Source organism: Pseudopodoces humilis, chromosome 21 (assembly GCF_049639895.1).
Source record: "Pseudopodoces humilis isolate 2021_Gansu_Grassland_sample_001 chromosome 21, ASM4963989v1, whole genome shotgun sequence".
Classification (NCBI taxonomy): Eukaryota; Metazoa; Chordata; class Aves; order Passeriformes; family Paridae; genus Pseudopodoces; species Pseudopodoces humilis.
Window position 1 is genome coordinate 7,239,848 of NC_142220.1, and position 22,373 is coordinate 7,262,220.

A 22,373-nucleotide genomic window follows, 5' to 3' on the forward strand; every position below is an offset into this window, starting at 1 on the left:
CCTTGCACACCGATTGGGAAGCTGCTCCTAGCAGGAAAACTTCCTTAGTGTCTTGTTGCCCCAATGTCATCAACATCACACAGTAACATCACCTGTAAGGTATTTCAATACAGAGCTGGTTAGAGAAGATGCTAAAATAGCATTGGGTGATGTCATGTTTGACTTGGAAACTGTCAAATGTTTCACATTTACTAAGTGTGTTTGTTCCCCTCCTGTCCTTCTCACCCCTCCTTGAGATGTGTCAGCTCAGCCTAAAGTCTGAGATGAGCCAAGGTCTTTCATCTAACGCACCTTCACTATGGACACTCAGTAACCTAACTGGATGTAAGCAGCTCTACTGAGATGCCCTTAGAGAAGGAAGTGCTCACTCCAGACAGCACAAGCAGAAAGCAGTAAAAGCCAGTTTGCCCAAAGTCAGCAGTTCTGCCTCCAAATGGCCACAGGGCCAGGCAGTGAGTGGCTGTTTTTTCCCCTCTAAAAAAAAGCATCCAAAGCAGAAAGATACCAGGTCCTAGCACAGATGCAATACAGAGTCTTGCACTGTACCTGTGCTAACAGCAAATATCTTAACCAAGAAGAAAAAATACTAAGGATAAATGATAAAGCTAATCCATTACAAAGCCACTGATCCCTATCCCTGCAGCAGCTTGACTCCCAGTGCATGCTTTGTACATCTGGATGTCTTTGCATCCACACATCAAACAATAAAAACAGTCTGGTGAACAACTAATCAATAGTCTCCTCTGAAAAATAAATTTTACCTTCTTAAGCCAGGTCTGTTATCCTTGACAGCAAGCCCCATATTTCCTGGAACTGTAATTCATTTGATGCCTACTTCGTAAAATTACCTTTTTTGAAGATATATTGCTATGCACATATACAATAGATAAGTGAGCATTTTGCTTTAACACCAGATTCTGTTTTGTGCCATACATACATAACATGTTCTTTGCTTTAAGGACTTCAGCTGTAAGAGGGATTTCAGCTCATCACAACCCCAATGAAACACTGAGCCATAAACACAGGTAGAGCAGATCTGCAAACACCATAAAAATACTCTTGCAAGATGATTGAGAGGGCTCTGCTCCCCTGACAGCTGGAGCAGTGCTCTGTGTCTTCCTCTTCTGAAAAATTGAAGTTAACTGAACTCTGCCTTTACCCAGCACTGACAAAACACCACAGTGAGGACTGTTCTGAAAAGCCTTGAAACAGGGACAAAGCTGCAGGCCTGTGGCTGAGGAAAGGAATGACTGGACAGCAGATTTCAGAGTTGCTGAGAAGTCACATGGCATGAACTGAACAGCATTAGCACAACTGTAAGCAGAACTGCTCCAAGGTGCTGAGTCCCAGCCATGTTCCAGGAAGGATCCATGGGTTGATAAGCCTTAGGCTGCATTATATGGCCTGTCATTCCTAATTAAACACACAAACTAAGTTCCTCCTTAAAACTGCCCCTGCTCATTAATTGCCACTGTACACTACTCAGATGTGGCAGGCTCTTGAGCAGGAGATGTAACCCCCAGCAGCAACTCCAACTGAGTCAACTCCCAGCAAGCAACTCCAGGCACTGCCAGGACACTCCTATGCTTACAACAGTGATTTTTACTTAACAAAGGTTGCTCAGCTTTGCAGGCATATGGAGGGTACTGTGCCATCAGCCACTGAAATAAATGCAGCAGCACTGGGGTTGAATTTGGTACCTGTGAAAAACTAGGTGCACTGTTAAACTGAGGACAGTAATACACAAAGAAAATGGCACTTCTCCATGCAAAGGTGAACACTCTGCATATACTCAAGTATCTACTTATGTACTCAAGATACTGTCAAGATTAAAAAGTATGTTGAGCATACAGAAAAAGCCACAAAACTGACACTTTTGCTAGGAAATGAAATGACCCACAAAATCCAGAAAGCACCTGATGCAGTAGAATCTTTATTGAAAAAGTCCTCAACCATGAACATCTGCATAACAACCATCAGCCTGAGGCTTGCTGCTGACAGGCATTCCTCATCTTCTCATCAGAATTTTTTGGGGGATACATGCCTTATCAGGTGTACATTAGGTGGTCTCCTGTATGTTACAACACACACCTTTGCAACAAAGTCAAGCAGTGACCACAGAGCACCTCCTTCTCCCCTAACAGCCAGTTTCCATCCTGCTTAATTCCTTCATTTGGATTAATTTCTCATTACCCCAGAGCTCCATGCCTGGCTCAGACTGCCATGGATGCACTGTTACCTTTATCCTATCAGATACTTAAAGAGGCCTCAAACCTCACTGCTCACCCTGGCCTTGGGCTCTGACACCAGAGAACTATGATTTGGACAGTGAAAACATGGCACATGGGAGGATGAACTGGTCAGGATACCAACACTAAAACCTTAAGGACTCTAAGTGCCATGTCATTCAGTAAGGCTGAAGCTGCTATTTAATTAGGCTTGCTTAATGAGTCATATTAAATAGCATATATATGTAAGAACAGGTTTGCTATTAGTGCAAAGACTTCACTGGAAATGCTGCCACTACAATGGTGCAGTTTTTCATTTTATATACTTAACCATGACCTACATTCCTTTGCTCAAAGGAGCCCCATCTCCAGAGGGAATGTGCCTCTTTAATCAGCTCCTGCATTTTTTCAGGGTTCAGCAGGGATGGATGCAGTGGCCTTATGTCTCTTCAGATAACACAGCTCACAGAAGCTTCACGAGACGGTGTTAAAAAAAGCCACCACGTTCAAATAATGGCAGGCAGTACCTGCAACCTGATCTGATGGGCACACTGCTCCAGAGAGCACTGGGACTGATGAACACCAAAGCTTCCACATGCCCCAAGTGAGCCTGGCCAGCTGCTTTACCTTGTTGGACAAGGGCTTGTCTCCTAGAGAAGTCAAGATCAGAATGGAGGAGGAAGACAAATTCAGAATATGGCTTTGGGGCACTCAGCAAGCTCAACTCTTGTCTCCACAGGAAAGGAGCCTGTGAGCTATTAGTGAAGACAACAAAGACAAGCAGAGTCATGGGCTGCACTAAAATACAAAAAGAGCAGCAGCTCACATGTAAGGATTACAGCTAACCCTTGTGTCCCAGAAGTTCTGGGAAATTCAAACTGCTTTCAATTCCAGCCTCTAATAATGCAGAGCCAGCAAAAACCAACCCCACAAAACACACACACCCAACCCACCCAAAGAAAGTCCCTGAGAAACCAAAAATGAAACACAAAGTTCAAAAGAGAAGGAATTTGTGTAAAGCTGCTCTGGGGCAGCATATCCAGGGAGCCAGGCCCATCCCTCAGAGCTGCAGCCTGAGCTGCTCAGAGCTTCCCCTGGGCACACCAGGGACATGGACACAGTCTGTCAGCAGGGCATCAGGGACAACAGCTCACAATGAGGTCATCAGAATGCAATAGGAACTGAGAAAAGGCAGAAAAATCATTGACAGAAGAACACACCTCATTGCCACAGCCTTTGGAAAACACATTTAAGCAGTGCATTTTCCCCACTGGAATTTGTTTCAGATATGTTTTTCAATCCCATATCAATTTTAGATATTCAAAATCCCAACAGTTTTAACAAGCTGAACCTCATGGTTTTTCTGCCCTCTCCATCACCAGCAGCAGTACAAGTCCTTGATTCCTCTAAAGGCTGCTTGCTCTGTGGATGTAGGATGCAGAACAGGATACGCCCAGTGCTGCAAAGCTCAACACCACTGACAGCAGTAAAAATAACTCCTGCTTTGGTACACACTAAGCAGTTAAGAGCAGGAGATACACACAGAATGTGCATACAATAAGCTGTCACAAAACAACAAGGATTATGGTGCACAGAAATAGGTCTCAGATTTTAACCGATATGAGATCACCAGGGGCGGGGTAAGAAAATCACAGATGAAGAAAATCCCACGATTTTTCCTCTGGTTCGTATCACTCCAAACAGAAAAAACTAAGGAGAAATAAGGCTTAAAGTTCCCTGTAATTGGAAGGAAACAAGCACATCCTTTCCTTTTTCATGGTATAAACACCTTCCTTTTTTTGGGCACCTCTTCTGAGACACTGGCTGGGAAATGTCAGTGAAAAGAACTTTGCACTAAGGCAGTGGTCTGGCAGCCAGATCACATCCAAATCCAGGCTCCCCAAGACAGGACAGACCTGAGTCTCACTCTCCAGCAGGACCCAGCACCACAGACACCAATTCTACGATATCCACCCCCTCACTGCAGCACCAGCACTTCTCAGGTTCCTGGTGCTGTTCAGCATCACATCTACTCTAAAACTTCTCCATCCCACGTGCCAAACTTGGGGAAATGAAACAAAGCTCCCAAATCCAGCTGTGTGCCAGTAGGAACCCTCACTCAGTACAACTTACATGCTGCTTCAGCCCCAAATTCAGAGCCCTTTACAGCTTTCAGTCAGACCACGCTGAGATAGATGTAAGACAAAAATAGGAGTTACTGAAAATCATTTATACAGAGGTGTGGTACACACTTGCCCATCAGTGCTTGAGTCTGCCACCACCATGCTCCAGATCCTTTTCAGGGTTACATTGTCACCACAATGCCATTACCCACAGGCTTCTGCACTAAAATCCTCCTTGACAGCCAAAAGCAGGGCAACACAGGGATAACTTCCATGGGCTTTGGGTCTCCAAGCTCTCCAGCCAGGTGCTCAGGAGCCTCAGTTTTAAAGCATTTAAGTGTCATGCACCTTTTGAACAGGAATAGCCCAAAGATCTGAAGTCTGCTTAAAACGAAAGCCTGTAATTCAGAAGTCCCAAATCTATTTCATCTAGCAAAGATGTTTTTCATAAAGTAGCTTTTAAAAAAAGACATCAATGAAGTTTAAAAAGAAGCTGCTGCTCTCATCTCAAGACCAAGTGACGATTGGTAGATTTCAGCTCAAAAACTGATTGCAATAATGGCAATTTGCAATTGAGTCCCATTTTTCTTCTACCACATGTACCCATCTCAGACCCTTCTACAAAGTTCAAGAAACACTCCAGAGCTGAATGGATAGATCAAGACAAACTAATTTTCCTCTTGCAGGAACTGTCAGTGTCAAAAGAATAGTCCCACAACAACACTGCAGAGACAGCATGTGACAGATAAATATTCCATTCGGAAAGTCACCATGGCTCACTCTTTCAGAGGACAATTATAAAAACAGAACTGTGAAGATACTTAACACTCCACCAAAAAGCAGACTGCCAGATGTTACCGACTGTCTGGGCACTCAAACAACACTTCTGTTCATAACAATGGGGAGAAAATAACCCCTTGTGATGTGCACAAAAGTAGGGAACTGAAAAAGTCTAGAGTTTCCTGAAAAAATATCCCTTATGGTGGAGGAATAGGGTGGGATAAAACCAAGACATACCTAACAGCGTGACATTTTAACAACAGCTTTTGTGAATGGAGCACTGAGATGATTCAAGGAAGTATTAGAGTTTCAAAACACTTCAAGAGTAGCTCTGATCGATATCTATCTCACCATTACAACATCTCTTGGCAGAGACACACACGTTTCAATACATCCAACAAAGACAATGCCTCTCTCGGCTCTGACACACACTCAACACATCACTCAGATTTCACCCAAGTGACATTTCAGTAGCACCTGCCCCCAGTGAAAACAGCTATTTATAGCAAGGTGGGTGTTGAGAAGGGTGATTTCACCCACCACTTGAGACCTGGGTGTAAATCACAGACTGTATGTTGTCATTTCTGATTAAAAGCTCTTCCTGGTCTCTAATGAAGATTCGCCACTTTGCTAAATCACACTGTAGCTGAACATGGCAGGTGCCTGGTTTTCCTGAAAGCAGGAGATAAAGGCACTGTTTGGATGAGACTAAGCTGAAGTAGCAGCACTAGGTATGCACACAGCACATACTAACCTTGCAATGTTCCTCCTGGAGCCTCATTCCATGAGAACAGAAGAAACATACTTTGTTCTATTCTTCTTTAGAACACAGATAATCCTGCTTCATTTTTATACACCCTAAAGCAATTGGGGTGGGGGGGAAGAGGAGAAATGCTCTTTTAGCTCAAATACCAGCATTGTTCACTAGCAGGAAAACCCAAAAGTTCAGCTCAACATCACTCCTCAGTTCAGACGAAACACTCCCAGGCTAGAAGGTCATAATTAATCTGTTAAGCATTTTGACAATATCTAGGTATCTTTTTCTGATGAAACTGGAAAATTGAGAGGGCAAATGGATGCCCTGCCAGCCATCCAGTGCAGGGTAGGGACCACTCTCAGGAGCAATGAACATGCTATTGCCCTGAATAACTCAATTCCCAAAGAACAATGAAAATAGCAAAGATAAGAGATGTGAAGAGAAAGGGTCTTTGAGTCTCTCCAGGTGTAGTGAGAAAACTAAACCTAATCGAAGGTCATGAACACTTCAGGAGCTCTGAAGCAGCCAAATGGTATCAAAATCAAAGAAAGCTATGAAAAAACAACCTGCTACAACAATAAACTTCGGTGTACAGCAGCAGTACTTGATCCTCTTACAGCACAGCAGGAACCAGCTGAGCCAAGAGCCCAACTAGCAAATACTTGAGAACTGCAATTTGGTGTCTTTTCTACCATGCTTAGTTGAATGCACAAGGTGGACAATGATGCTCTGAATATAATTTTGCCTCTAATCCTTGATCTTTTGTTTTAAGGCTTTATTCAAGCATTGCCAGCACTGCAGATCAGAGGCAGGCAACCTGAACTGTGCTAAAGGTGGGCTAAGTTAGCAGCACTAACAGGAACAACTGGCATTTCATAAAGACTCCTTAGGCTGCTTTCCAGAACAAGTATCATGGACTTTTTAGCTTTTTAGCTTCTGGGGTGCTTAGTTTGCTGCCAGCACCAAGAAGCAGAAAGGAGACACACAGCAGAGTTCTAAGATTGCTCATAAAGGCTTTTATAGAATGGCTTGCTAGCCCCAACAGTAGCAAGCAGCCACAAAGATGCCAGTTCTGGAAAGGAATTCTCCACCCTGAGTTTGTTGCCCTCTCAGCAGTACAAGAGCACAACACTCATTCAGACACAGGTACAGGAGTACAGAGATGGGAAACTGCCCTACAAACACCACCTTCAAAGATGATTTTTCAGTCCTTTCATTTCTCATCACAGCTCTCCAGAGAGCAAGCACTTATCACTCCCAGATTAGAAGAGATTACAACAAGAGAAAATTATGGTTCTTGTCAGTCACCAGGACAGTAAAGTGCACTCTGTAGTTACTATCACAGCTAGGGTGGGTGCTGAGACCTCTCTACCCAACTGACCATGGTCAAAGTCAAACACTGTTTGTCAAATCCTACAGGCTGGGTGGGTTTCCAGCACTGCCAGTTTCCAATCTGTCAAAACCACTGAAGGGAAAAAAAATGCTTTTGCAGCTCCCTGTTTGCAGTACTGACTTTAGAGCGAGCATGGCAGCTTTGGGAGCTCTCAGATAAGAGCATTTCCTCCAGAGCTGCCCTGCACAGCTGTATGTATGCTAATCAGAGACTGCTGGAGCTCAAGAGAAATCAACTGTGTGGGGCACTAACAAAAGAAACCAAAGCAGGCTTGTGAGGGAGACCTGAGGTGTGAATACACGTGCTGTGTTTGCACCCAGTGCCAATTAAGCAGCAGAGTACATGGAATTAGTGTAACACACACACTCGGGCTGCATTCACTACACTAAAATAAGAGGAAATTGGAATCACAATTATTTTAATGATTTTGTACAAGCAGATAAGATTTCAAATGGTAACCAATATCTATGGATGGCAATTTGGTACTAAATTATGTTACTGAGAATAGAAAAAAGAACAAAGACAGCACAATTAAGAGGAAACCAGGAATTCAGCCTGGATTTCTTCCAAAGTTCAAAGTGTCAACACTGAAAAAAACCAGAAAGACTCTTCTAACTGAAGAGTTTACACATTCACTGAAGTGACCAGAGCAATTACCATATTGGTGATATTTATTTTCCATAATTTAAGTTTTCTCTATGCTCCACAACAGAACAAGAAACACAAGAGTAGATCCCACTGTACTCCTGTAAAATACAAAGAGTGCTTGATGTGGGAATTGTTTTAATCTAATACTTGGGCTCAGAAAAGGAGCATTCAACAAGGCACTCGAGGTTGATCACCAGAGCCAACTCGGGTGAAGAAAGCATGGTGTGAGCTGGAGTAAGTGTGGACAAGGGCTGCAGGAACAGCAGGGAAAGAGCCTCTCCAGGAAGGAAGTTAGTGATATACAGTCTGAGGGTGAAAAGGGAGAAAATAATTGTGCTTCAGCACAATAATAACACAATTTTAAAGACAAGCAGCTATTTAGGAGTTAGATTTGCTTTTTACTAGAGGAGATGGGTGTAAGCTGTTTGCACATTTATGCTAGAAATTATAACTTTTCTCATCCAGACTGGGACAGGTTCCTAATTGAAGGAATCAAAGCAAAGAGTTGACTCTCTAATGGAATTTCTCTGAGAGAGCAGGCTGCTTCTGCAGTGATGCCCTCAGCAGCACCAGCCTAGAGTGCTCACAGGGAGTTCCTGCCCCACACATTTTGTTGCAATAAAGTTACCCTGCACTATACTTTACCATTACAGAGCAGATTTCATTTGTGAACCAAACGACATTTTTCTCCATCATGTACCAGCACAATCCCCACCACCACACAAAACTAAACAGAGGAAGTTTCTGGCCCCAGAGTCAAAAGCACCAAAAAGCCAAATCAGCTATGTAGGTCAGATGTTGTGGGTGAAAAACTAGTTACTGAGTCAATGATACACCCTGGATCTGCTTGTCCAATTCTAACACAAAGTGAGATCCCACAACATTGACATTAGGATGATAAAAGTATCAGTTAATGAATTAAGAAAACCATCATTAAGTTTCTTCCTAAACTAAGCAGCCAGGAATGCTGGTGCTTCCTGCACAGTGTCACCTTCCCAGCTGTAGCATTCCACAGGATGTTCTCTTCCTTCTTGTATTTCAGGAATGTACAGAGATGCACAGTCGAGGAAGTTCTGTGATTATGTACTACTACACCTAGGATGAGCTTCCTAAGCTCTTTGGAATACACTTAAACGTTGGCCAGACCACCCCTTACAGGAAGCAAATGAATCATCCACATCTGCACACTTTAAGAAACAAAAAACCACAAAAGCAAGTTTTAAAGGATGGAGATTCCGCCCTCTTCCCTGCTCCTGCTTTCTGCTTTGAACTGAACCCATGGACAGCTCACTAAGACAAGTGAGAAGTGTGTACCACAGCATGGGAAATCAGAGTAACTTCAACAACCTGCAGCACAAGGACAGAGAAAAGACTTCTGACAGAAGCTGCATGCGCTAAGGACAAAACAAATCTGAAGAGGCGGTTCATGATGTATCATTTCCAGCCAGTTATCCAACTGTGTAGTAACACTAAATTTAGCAAATGTGGCTATTTTGTCTCAAGACTAATGTTGTTTCAAGGAACTTGGACTCAGAGGCTAGAACGGAAGCCTAAATATTACTTGCAACAGTCAGAAGATTTATTCACTTGGATTAGATACATAACCCACCTTCCAAGAGGGGAAAAAACCCTCGACTTTCATCTTCAAAAGCAGACAGAAGGGCAAAGCCAAAGGACAAGTAGGGCCCTGCTGGAAATCCCATCAACTCTCAACAAAAATATTAAGCAGTGCTCCCTGCACACTCACTCCAAACACTGAAAAGCAAAGACGTGAGTGAGGGCAGAGAGCAAAGGCAGCACTGGACACTTGGGATGGGCAGCAGCTCCTCACACTGCTGGTACCTCCGGATCCTCTCCAGCAGCAGGTGAAGCAGAATAGCCATTTTAGTGCCATGTGGGTAAAGGAAAATACCAAGGTTCCTTGGTGATCAGTATTGCTCAAGCTGCAACTCTTTCAGGATAGCTGCTGCCAACAATTTCACTGAGGACTGAGATCCGGGACCAGTTCTCTAACAACAGATCTTGAGCCAAGAAGTCTGAAACAACCACTTGATTCTAGAAATACTACTATGAAATAACTCATGAGTTAATCTCAGCTTCTCTTCACTGACTACACCTCTCACTTGCAAAAACCCCAGCTCACTAGACTTACACCTAAACTAACTTTTAAAACACTGGGTTACTCAGTTTAGCTCCTCACATAAGTGAAACCAAACCAAACTTGAGTTAATGCCAAGTAATGAGTTCCCAAGCATCCCATTTCACACATATGTCAAATAACCAATGTATTGTGGCTCTGCCTGAGATTAATTTTCCCAGACAAATCTCTAGCTGTAACTGCACTGAGGAATGTCAAAAAGTTTTTTCAGAGCAAGCTCATGCTCTTGAGCTCTGGAAATGATCAAATAGAGAAAGCACTGAGCACACACCAGGAAAACATCACCTGGCAGCACTAATGCTGGCTGTCCTACCCAGATTCACCTGAGGGAAGTTTTTGTCACCTTTCCAACACCCTGCCACATCAGAGCCCAGAAAATGCTTTGAAGATGAAAAGTGCTACTTATTTGCTAAGTATCCTTTATCAGCAGAAAAGCAGCACCATTTCTTACACCCAAATGATTCATACGCAAAGTTCTTTTATTCTCAAAGAAGTTACATCCTTTCAAAAGTAGGTAAAAAATAAATCAGTCATGATGGAACTAATTCCAGCTCACCGTATTAGTGTATTTTACTAAGTAGACGATTCATCATCCACTGACAAATGACAACTGTACCCAGTCACTTCCACAGGAATAAGGTACCAGAACTTCCAGCTCTGGGCTAAGAAAAATAGTTAAAAGCCTTAAGCTCCTCATCTTTTCAGCTGGTGATTAAATAGCCCTCTTCACTTGTCTGTCTCCAAACCTCTCCCTCACAAGCAGAAAAGCTAAAGGTTTTACAGGCAGCAGTAAGAGCAAACCACTGAGACTGTGTCTGATGTGTGCTGAATACAGAACCACACGGTACCACTGCTGCCGTTTTATTGTACAAAACCAATCCTGCTCAATGGACCAAGGGTATGGCTGTACAGTTTCTTTTCAACTCAAGAGGCTGTAACCAGAGGCTGTGAAGTGATACCACTGCAAATGTGAGCTGAGCACGGTTTCCTTGTTCCTAATGACTCCTGTGAATTTAATTTTTCCTAGCCTGGAAGCTACAGTGAGACACCAAGTGCTCCTGTCCTCTCTTGGCCTGCTCTGCTGCCAGTCCTTGGTGTCACCTCCTGCCAACAGCCTTCACACTGCCCATTCTTTCACACAGAGAGCAGCAGCACCAGCTGTTGAGGAAAGAAACAGAGGTCATGATTTTAAAGACAATGGCAAAAGCATGGAAAAAAACCCCAGCTTTGCAATCCCAAAGAAGCCTACCTACCTAGAGCATCCAACATACATAATCAGGGAGCTGGTTGTTCAAACCCTTTGAAAAACTGGACGGATTATTTATGGTGTAGCTTGATGTGTCCCACTTTCAAGATCTCAACATATGTGCACAAAAAGCATTTTGCATCTTGGTTTCCACCTTGTATATCCAAGCAACCTCATACCATGCCAGCAGCCAACACAGCAAGCAAATCCAAAACCCAACCAAAACTACAAAGGCTCACTGAGCTACTGGTCTAAGACACCACTTCTGCATAATAACTATTCATTTGTTAAATTTTAGACCAGCAGGTCCACAGGTACATGGTGCATGCTCTTATCTCACAGCATAGAAGCATCAATGCTATTTAGCTTAAGTCTTCCCAGTAACCTGAACTGAAATGCAGCTCCCTGCAGTCAGAGCTTCTCTGGTACAGCCTGCACCTGACTGATGGAGAAGGCTGAATAAAAGTGATGCCATTTCTTTAAAAAGCAATCCAAAACATGTACAGAGGTACAGATTTCTTAGTCTTCAAATCTGCCCGCCTGCAAACCATGGTTTTGGCCTTGATCTACGGGTCATTCTGTGAGAGGAAGAAATTCTATCTACAGGTACTTATTGGATCTATCTCTCCATTAGGTTGCTCTAAACCTTAATACAATTAAAGGCAGGAAACAAAGATAACATCACCTGTACTTCCCCTTACCTCTCCTGCACACACACATATCCAACATATTTATCAAATCCACATCCAGCACCATCGTATTTGTTTCTATTTACACCACACACTGAAGATTTGAGCCCAGTAAATTTTCACATTTTCCTCTTGTGTCTCTTCCATGGCCTAGTCCAGGTGCTCCCAAACACGGGGCAGAAAGCACAGCAGACACATGACTCCATCCCTTTCTTTTGGTCAGACAAGGGAGGTAACAGTAACCCTGAAATGCACAGGAAGAGATGTTTTCTATCCAGAAATGCATCTAAGTCTCTAAGTCACCAACCCAACCTAGCTGGGCTGTGTGTGCTCCGTACCACCACAGGCACAGGATCTTCTGAAATTCAGTCACAGACCAGAAACAGCATTAAAGCTAAAAAGACACCTGTCAACTTGAAACTTGGGCACATCTGAAAGTGCTGCAGCTATTATAGTAATCAGCAATCCCTAGCATCTTTACTGTCAAAATCGCATGTTGCTCAAAATATTTGATGTTTTTAATCACCCCTAACAATCATTACCTCTCCAAGTTTCCTGCTCCCTTCACAGAAACATTTAACATTCAGAAAGAAAAAACCCTATCCCAGTCCCTGGACGTTGCCATTAAGAGAAAATCACTTTTGCTTAACTTCACAAATTCAAATTAGCAGAATATTTTTGATTCAGACATAAATGTGCACATTCCTATTTAGCAGCCTAAAAACAAATGGAAGAAAGCCCAAACATTACCATGGAGTCTCCCTCCAGGCTTTTTTTTTCTCTCTAGAAATTAGCATCCTTATACCTTGCCACAGGTCTAAAGGTCTCAGGAATGGGACACACCAGGTACACAAGGTAGAGCCTGAGCCAAATCACAGGTCAAGTACTCTGGAGAACTACATAAAAAGCAGAAGCCAAGCCATCATCTCACATCTCTCAGTTCCAGGAAAGACAGGACTGCCAACCTCAAAAGCAAGCACAAGGATTTCAGTTCAAATTATCAGGTACTTAGGGTGACCTAAACACAGGTCCCTTTGGGCAAAGAATCTGCACATGGTGGGAGGTAACAGCAGAACGGAAAAAATGAGGCAGGGTTTTCCTAAGTAGCAGTTAGGAAGGTGTCATCACCTTCTGAGCCTTTGAAATCCCCCAAGCAATTAAACAGTCAAAGGAGAAGTGGCTTTTAGCTTTCTAAACACCAATTATTTCCCACACCAACACAGATGTTGAACATTAAAAATAATGTCTTTCGCCTGAAGAGAGGAGAGGAACAGCGGACAGCTACCACAGGCAAGCAAGACCTTGTCCCAGAAACCGTCTGTCAAAGCTACTGCTATTTAACTTCAATAAAGAATCTTCAGCCAAAAAAAGAAAATTTATAAAATTGCTTGAAGTCCCTTTTTTGCCGAAGTCTAAACTGGAGCTGCATTGCATCAGCAAATAAACTCACATGAGAAAGCTGCAGCAAAATGTCTCATCCACACAGGTATTTCAGAGCCTGTCACGGGCATTGATTGATTCCCTCTAAAGCTTTTAGTGCACATTAGTTTGTTTACTAGTCCTAAAAGCATTACTAATTTAGTTTGGGGTTTTTTTAAGCTATAGCAGCACACTGAAAGGGAGCACACCTTGGAAGAGAGCACATCACAAACACTGCTCGCTTGAGGACAAGCTTCGTCCATTTTAAAAATAACACTCCTGTCTACATTTAGAATAATTATAATAAATGGCTTAGCCCAGACGGCCACTTTCAACTCCTAAATTACCAATTCACTCTGCACACAGTACACAAAGCAGTAACAATGTACAATATTTAGTACTCCTGAGACTTCCACACTGTGAATTGTGCCGGATTCCACTTTTGCAGTAAAATATTAATGATGATCCCCAAGTCTATATCAGAAGAGCCAAACAAATCAAAGTAAAACAGGGAATTGACCCAAGGGTACCTAACCTTGCAATGGATACTTACAGGATGGAAAGGTCGCACATTAATTGGTTCTGTATTATGCAGAACTGCAAAAATTCCAGTAAGCCTTTTCTCTTCTGTCTCTAACAGCTACAAACATCAGGTGGTTTCAGAGAACCCCCTGGGAGACTAACTGAAATGTCAGATGCAAGAAGAGGGTTAGATACAGCTTCCTCATGCAGTAAAACCCACTATTTATAGTTTATGGGCATGGAATTTGTGTGCTGCAACAGAACCAGAGTTTGGCACTGTGGCCAGCATTTCCTCACGGCCCAGAGAAGGATCCTCTATCGCTCTTCACCTGCCCAATGTACCCACACTGCATCACTGCACTTCCACATGGCCAACACTTTGCCAGGTTTGAAGATGGAAGATTTTTAAGGCTGTTTTCCTGCCTCAGTTGTAAATAAGTTGCAGAGTCACTAGCTAGGATTAACATCTGAAGGGCACTTGCTTGTGGGCTGGGATCCCAGCAGTGAGGGCTCAGAATGGCCGTGAACAGACATAGGGAAAACACAGACCTTGAGGATCTTCAAAAACTTCTCCCGTGACCTTGTATTAGATCCATGACCCAATATCTGGAGGTCAGGAAATTACAGGAGCAAAGGGTGGAAAAGAACAGGTCTGTGTGGGATGAAGCAGAGCTAAATTCATGGAGAGCCTTTTGGAGATAGCATCAGGTAATTTCCAGGTGATGAGTTTATCAGCCACCAGCTTATGTCTGAGGAGTCCTGATAGTTTGAATCCGTTTCCAAAGTAGAGCTGAATGAGGTAAGAGAGTAAATCAAACTAAATCATATTCTAGACTTCACAAAAAAGTTGATAAGAACTTTTTTAAAATTGCACCTGGACTCTTAGGGCAAACCTGGGGTGCTGCAATGGTCCCTACACCTACATCAGCCAGCACTGCCTGTGTATCACAGCGTCACACCAAGCCCTCACTCCCAGAGGCAGGCACAGGGAACTCGGGAGGCCTGGCTGGTTGAAGGCCTTCAGATAAGGTGCTGAAACACAACACCTGCACTTTCCATTTCCCCCAGCTGCACAAGAGGCCTATCTGCCTTGCCCAGGCTTTGTGAAAATTAAAGGTGGCAGAGAGCTCTGAGGCTTTCAGGGGAGAGGCAGGAGGAAGGGCAGCAGCATTTTAAAGTCCCCAGAGCCTCACTAATACCTAGTATGTTTAAGCATTTCCATAAAGTTCCCAAAGGCAGCCCAAGTGTGCAGTAGGAATGCTGAGCTACAGCAGAGAGATCCCGAAATTAAAATTCAGATAGGTCCCAAGTACTCCTGATAATTTGTTAGAAAAAGTATCAAGTGTTCACAGCAGTTCATAGTACTTCCAAATCTGCCTTCCAAATTACATCCAGAGATGTAGCTTTAGCCAGCCAGAGAGACTGCTCTGCAGATTTGTTGGGTCAGGCAAGTCATGGATGGGGCAAATATATTTGGAATGGGAAGCTTTCTCCTTCCAGATCTGCTTAGGTTTTACAGTACTCAGCAACAGTGATTTCCCAGTGTCTTAAATGGGTGATATGACCATGGACAGCAGGAAAGGAGCACTTGAAGCCAGAGAGGAAGAAATCCTGGCTCTTCTTTATTCACATCATTGTTATGCTGCTAATGACTATCAACAGGGGAACCAAAGGCAGGAACTGTGCACACATATACAATTCTTGGAGGAGCTGGTCGCGTTTTGCACCAGCTGCTAAGCTCTATCTCAAGATACCGGGGCAACCAACTGCAAAAATGAGTGGACAACCCACATAGAAAAAACCCAAACTGTCCAAGAAAAGACAGGAAAGCTTGAGGATATAATTGGGTACAGAAAGTTGCTTTTGACCTTTGCACTGGAAGCCAAAGGTGCTGTTTCACTGGACCCAAAATTTCCAACAACTTTATTTGTCCCTCGATTACCACACTCGCTCTATCCAACACACACACCAGGATTCCCAGATCCTGAAGCACCTGACAGACAGGAGACAGAGAGGCAGCCAGCTTTCTGTGCAGAATCAGGATCTGATACATTAAATAGACACACAAAAGCCCTGGACCCAAGAGCACCTTTACCTTCTTCCCATTTCAGATTTAAGGAAAATAAAAGAGTGCAACAAGCATCCTCTGGAGTCCATGGCTTAGCTGCCACCAGGACAGGTTAATGTTTTAAGGATGTCAAATAAAACTCTCACAAGCAAAAGATGCTAGAGAGTCAGGCATGGCCAAAAGATGTACCTGGTAACAGCACCAAAAAAGCCAACAAACCTCAGACCCAGGGTAACCATATATAATGCCTATGGTTTGTACCCCTCCCAGCATGACAATGACAAGCATGTCAGGCTTACCTGGCTGGTTCTCACATACCCAAAAGGGGAACCCAAAAGGAGCTGGGTCAGCAGACAGCTAAAAAACCCAATTACAGCCACAAAACCATGATCAGTCCTACTGCATGCTTCCAGTGGCATCAGGTTTGTTTTCAGCAATCCCAAACTGCAGTGCAGACTGTACACAATGCTTCTCAATTTGGTTAGTGGGCAGCTTTCCAATTAAAAAAAAAAAATCAATAGAAGTACACCTAAATTTCTCAAGCACTCAGGAAACTTCTCCCCAGGGTCCATTACCCACATGGTAAAGGCACCTACACCAGGACAGCAGCACTAAAAGGGAAGACAGACTGTTTATTTACATAACTGTCTTTGATTTCTGATCCTCCTCATGCTTTTTCTAACACTGCAATGGGTGCAGTTACCAAGTGACTGAAGTCAGAGCTAACACGTCTGGATTTGGGAACCCAGCAGCACCAACTAAATCTGTGTTTACTCACCTAAATGGAGGTGGCTTTGTTTAGATGCTAAAAACCAAACTCAACTTGGGACAAATTTTTGCTGCAACAACACACAAAGATTTTACTGGAAGGCTGCAGTGATTGAATTATGGAGTTTTTTTTTTTTAGAGAAGAGAGGCTTTTTTTTTTAAGGTAGAAATACATCATGTAGCAGTAGCTTTTCAGAATACCTGTTTTCATTTTCCTTATCTCCATGCAGTCACGTGTCTAATGACACTACCACCTAAATTTAGCTCATTCTGTAGCACTGGCAATCCTAGCGATGCCTTTAGGACTGCAACACACCTTTCTTCCTCTGTCTCCCCTCCCTCCTGCGGCGTGTGGGGCCGTTTCTGAAACAGCAAAGCAGACGGTTCTCCAGAAGCCTCCTGCTTCGCACTGCCAGCCCAGAGGAGCAGGGGGACCCTGCAGGGACAGTGCAGGCACCCGTTCTGTTCAGTGCAACGCCCATCCCTGGCAGCCCCTTTGTGCTCGATTACAGTGCCCCCCTCGCCCGCTTTTGTCTCTGAACTGTCAGTCAGCCTGGGCTAAAACCCCAGCCAGCCCAACTTTGGGAAATGGGAATATTCCAACGCAGACTTACACCTTGTGGCTCGTCAGATATAATTAAGATGCCACAGATTTACGTGTGCCTCATTAGCAAGGGGTAAATGCTCACGTAAACAAGGGTAGATCCAAACCGTGTTTGCTTCCTGCTGAAATCTTTATCCAGGGGTGTTTTCCCTGCTCGACTGCTGACTCCCCCAGAACAGGCGATGACGACACTGTGCAATAAAGGCTGAGACACTGGCCTACAACTCCAGCAAGTAAGAGATGTCTGGAAGTTCGCTCAAATCACCTTCACAGGCACGCTTCTCCTTATGCCAGCAAGTCCCACTGCCTCAGCAGAGCAGCCGTGCTCTGCCCTCAGCGCAAGACAGCAGCAGCATCCATGCTGGGCTGCCCGAGGGAGCGTGATAAAGGGAGGGAATGCGATTTCACACTCTCCAGAACACCGTCCCCCTTCCCCGCTCCGGCCGCTCGCTGCACGGGCGGGCAAGGACGGGCGTCACGGGGAAAACGAGGCAGCAACCTCCTCCTGCTCGGGAGCTTCCAGCGCAGCCCACCCCGCAGCCCCGCAGGCCGTGCAGGCCCTGCCCCGGGAGGCCTCCAAGGCGGCGCCCCGGTCTCGCAACCGGCGCCAGCCCCCCCAGGGAGGGACCCGGACCCGTGCAGGCCGCGGGCCGCCCCCTGCCCCGGTTACCTTGGTCTCCTTGACGTGCTGCTTGATGCCCTCCGGGTACCACTGCACCCGCACGTAGCCCCGCCGCAGCGGGCTGGCGCGGCCCTCCTCCCCGCCGCCGGCGCCAGGGCCTCCCGACTCAGAGCCGCCCGAGCGGGCGGCGCCGCCGGCCGCGGTCCCGCGCCCGCCCTCCTCAGAGTCCTCCTCCGAGTCCTCGCCGTGGATGAGGCGCACCAGGCCGAAGCGCACGGAGCCGCGGTAGCGGCCCGACACCAGGTCGTGGGAGAAGAGGAGGCGCTGGGAGCCGCCCGGCGGGGCGGAGAGGGGCAGCGCGGCGGGGGGAGCCGGGGGTGCCGGTGCCGGCGGTGCCGGTGCCCCCTCCTCGGGCTGTTCCGCCATGGCGCCGGTGAGCGGGAGCGCGCGGCCGGCAGGAGGGGGAGGGCAGGGGAGGGGCAGCAAGTAACGGCCCAGGGGCGGGGCCGGGGTGACCACGCCCATTGTGGGCGGGGCCGGAGCGACGGGGGCTGCGCTGCGTTCCCGGCCCCGGGACGGGGGGGCTGCACCGCCTGCTGCTCCCCGGGAATGGAGGGCATCATCGCCCCCAGGGATGGGGGGCTGCACCGCCTGCTGCTCCCCGGGAATGGAGGGCATCATCGCCCCCAGGGATGGGGGGCTGCACCGCCTGCTGCTCCCCGGGAATGGAGGGCATCATCGCCCCCAGGGATGGGGGGCTGCACCGCCTGCTGCTCCCCGGGAATGGAGGGCATCATCGCCCCCAGGGATGGGGGGCTGCACCGCCTGCTGCTCCCCGGGAATGGAGGGCATCATCGCCCCCAGGGATGGGGGGCTGCACCGCCTGCTGCTCCCCGGGAATGGAGGGCATCATCGCCCCCAGGGATGGGGGGCTGCACCGCCTGCTGCTCCCCGGGAATGGAGGGCATCATCGCCCCCAGGGATGGGGGGCTGCGCTGCGCCATTGGCCCCAGGGATGGAGGGGAGGGGGTGCATCTTTCTCTAATCCCCAGGGATAGGGGGATTGCATCATCGTTCCCAGGAATGGGGGGGGGAATGCATCCTCCTCTGACCCCCAGGGATGTGGGGCGGCTCTGCATCATCCCGAGAATGGGGACTGCATCATCATCCCCAGGGATGGTCATCCTCTGATCCTCAGGATGGGGGAGCTGCACTGTATCCTTCTCTGATCCCCGGGATGGGGGGCTGCACTGTATCGTTCTCTGATCCCCGGGGATGGGGGGGCTGCACTGCATCATCCTTTGATCCCCGGTGTAGGGGTGCTCTGCTGCATCATCCCAGGAAGCCCAGGGATGGCGAGGGAGACTGCATTGTATCGTCCCCAGGGATGGAAGAGCCTGCACTGCATCACGCCCTGGTCCCTGGAGATGGGGAGGCTGCACTGCATCGTCCCTGAGCCCCAGGGATGGGGGGACGCTGCACTGCATCGTCCCCCCGTTCTCAGTCACTGCGGGCTGCCCTGCACCGTCTCCCACTCCCCAGTGATGGGGTCTGTGCTGTTTACAGACCCCTCTGCCTGGGCACAGGTGGGGGTCCATCCTGGCACTGGGCACTGCTCAATGCTGGGAGCTGCTTTTTAGCTGACATCAAAGCCTGGTCTTGCTTTTCAAGGCTCCTAGAAGCCCTCATTAGGGTGTGCAAATGAGCCAAATATTTGGCTTCATTGACTCCGAGGATTTTTCCCTTCTGTCTGCAGAGATTTTGTAAATAGAAAAGTTTTTTTGAGCAGGTTCTGCTGCTCTGGCAGGCAAAGGACTAAAGGAATCCAAAATAGCGTCCACTGCCTATCTTTTACCACAACACATCCTGCCTCTTTCTCTCTCTAGACCTTCCTGCCTGTACAGTGCTGGCTTGAATATCAAGAAAATGCCTGAAATCCTCAGCCTAATTTGTTCTCTTGCAGAAAAGACCCCAGGAGCAGCAGAGCCCTCTCCCTCCCAGACTGCTGTGCCTTGGCTGGATCAACCAGCTGGCTTTCAGTCCACTTCCCAAGGAAAAGCAACCAGGATAAAAGTCTGCCTGTGCTTACTTCCTAAATTCTGGAACCCTCTCCTCAAGACTGGGTTTTTCCAATCTTGCAAATAGCCCTAAAGCCCTGTGAAGCAGCTGAGAAGGGGACAGGCAGTGTGTGGGTGATGAGTGCCCTGGGAGCTCTGCCCAGCTCCTCGCTACCCCTGCATAGGAGTGGCAGGGCAGCACGGTGCTCGAAGGGATGGAGAAGTACAAACTATCGCTGTCCTGCTCCAAATCAGGGAGCTGCAGGCAGTGAAACCCTTCAGCCCTTGTCTTCTCCCAGGCCAACACAGCCTCCAGCCCAGCATTTAATCGCTCCCCACAGCATCCTGTTAATCAGAAAGGCAGTGTGTTGTGATTCCTCGCTGGAGCATTTCTTGGCTTCAACCCCAGGGATAAGAAACAGAGTAGAACTAAAAGGGACCATTGGGTGACTAAATAGCAGCATGCCCCCTAGGGAAAGGAGGTTTAAATATCCAGTCAGTGCCACTGTGGGTTTACAGCTGTTTCTACGGATATGTTCCTGGGAATACAGACCTGCATCCATCCTGACCTCTGTGAAGTGGACACGGTGTGTAGGGTTGGTGGGCAGCATTCAGAACTTCTAGAGCACCTGAGTGCCTGTGGCATGAGGATTTCACCCTCTGACTATTGCTGTGCTGGAGCAGGGAATATGACACATCTCCCCAGGGTGTTCATCCAGCCCACCTGGAGCTGTGGACAAGGTGCCAACCCCTCTCCCTCTGTAGCCAGGGAAAATTGTGCCTTTGTGGAAGCAGAATCAGGCCTTTGAGAAAGGCAGAAGGTGCCCTTTGACTCCATTTAATCTGATACCATGTCTTCTCAAGGTTTCAAAGCAGAGCTTTATTCAGCACAGTGATGCTCCTCATCATCTCCTTAATGTACATTGCAACAGCCACTAATAAAATATAGATACAGTAATGGGCACCATCATGTGTGGAGATGGAAACTGTCCCTCTTCAGGGCAATTATGTGCTGAAGAGCAGTGGTGGGGTTTCAGGTAGCCACAAATAGCCATGAAAACAATCACATTATACCCCTGACCGGGCTCACGGCAGGGGGATTATAATGGGGACAAGTCAGGGCTGTTTGCTCGTTAGCAGGAGTCGAGCCGGGTGTGTTTTTGCACTCTGATCCCAGCTGGAGCTCTGATATGCTTCCATCAGGAAGTGGCACTGAAGGAGGACTGATTGCTTTTTTTAGGACACAACAGCCCAGGGCCTGAGCTGTCACAAAATTGACGACCTTCAGCTTTTACAGTGCCTGGGTATCAAAATGAGCATCTCCTATTTAACATCACTATCCAGATGTCCACTGAGGCACCTCTGCGAGTCCACACCACCCAGCCAAACACGCAGAACTTCTGCAAAGTGACACATGTCAAGGAGCCTCCCTGCCCAGTTTAGGGACAATTCTTGCTGGTAAGGCTGTTTTGGGAAGGGATGGCCTTTACTCTGCAGGAGAACATCCTCCCTGGAACCAAGCTGTCCCTGTGATCTAACCACCTTATGGCACTCAGGTTAGATCACCAGCATCTCCCTGCTGAGATACTGCTGCCCAGAGGGCGTGTCAGAATGCCCGGAGGGTGCCAGAATACCCAGAGGGTGCCGAGATACCTGGGACACCCTTTATCTCCCTGTAGAAATACTGGTGAAAGGCAAACCCTTCCTCCTTGGTTCTCTCACAGGGCATCTTCGCACAGCCCTTGCAGGGTTTAAGGGACAGGTGCCCACAGGGTGCTGGGGGGGCTGCCAGGTACTGGGGTACCCAGAGGACACAAGGAGGCACGGCAGGTGCCAAGGATGCCAGCAGGCTACCGGGATGCCTGCTGGGTGTTGGGGATGTCTGCCTGGGATGTCCAGAGGGACTGGAATGACCGCTGGGTGCCGGGATGCCCACCGGGCACTCCCGGAGGGAGCCAAGGGTACCGCGATGCCGGGGCATGGTTGATGCTCGCAGGGTCCAGCGATGTCCTCTCGGTGCCGGGCTGAGGCGGGGCTCTGGTGCCATCTCGTGGGCTGTCGCCTGCCGGCAGCTCCGGTCTGCCGGGGGGAGCGGGCGACACCGGCCCGCGGCTCCCCGGAGACAGCAGCTCCGCTCGGAGCTCCGCGGCTGCAGCCGGGCTCCGTCCGCCGGGCCGAGCGCTCCAGCCCCCTCTGCTCCGCTCTGCAGCCCCTCCTTGGCCAATCCTCGCAGTATTTCCCTCTTTTGCTGCTTCGCAGGAGCACAGAGTCCCTGTTCCTTCCCTGCTGGG

The 22,373-nt window shown here is 47.3% G+C and overlaps 1 protein-coding gene across 1 annotated transcript in view; it reads right to left on the reverse strand.

The window, feature by feature from the left end:
- Positions 1-18,466, reverse strand: part of UBE2O (ubiquitin conjugating enzyme E2 O) — a 61,556-nt gene extending 43,090 nt beyond the window's left edge. Inside the window, exon 1 of the mRNA XM_005526791.3 lies at positions 18,074-18,466. Coding sequence (XP_005526848.2) covers positions 18,074-18,451 — 378 coding nt within the window. The 5' untranslated portion in view covers positions 18,452-18,466. The remainder of the gene's footprint in view (positions 1-18,073) is intronic.
- Between the last annotated feature and the right edge of the window lie 3,907 nt (positions 18,467-22,373).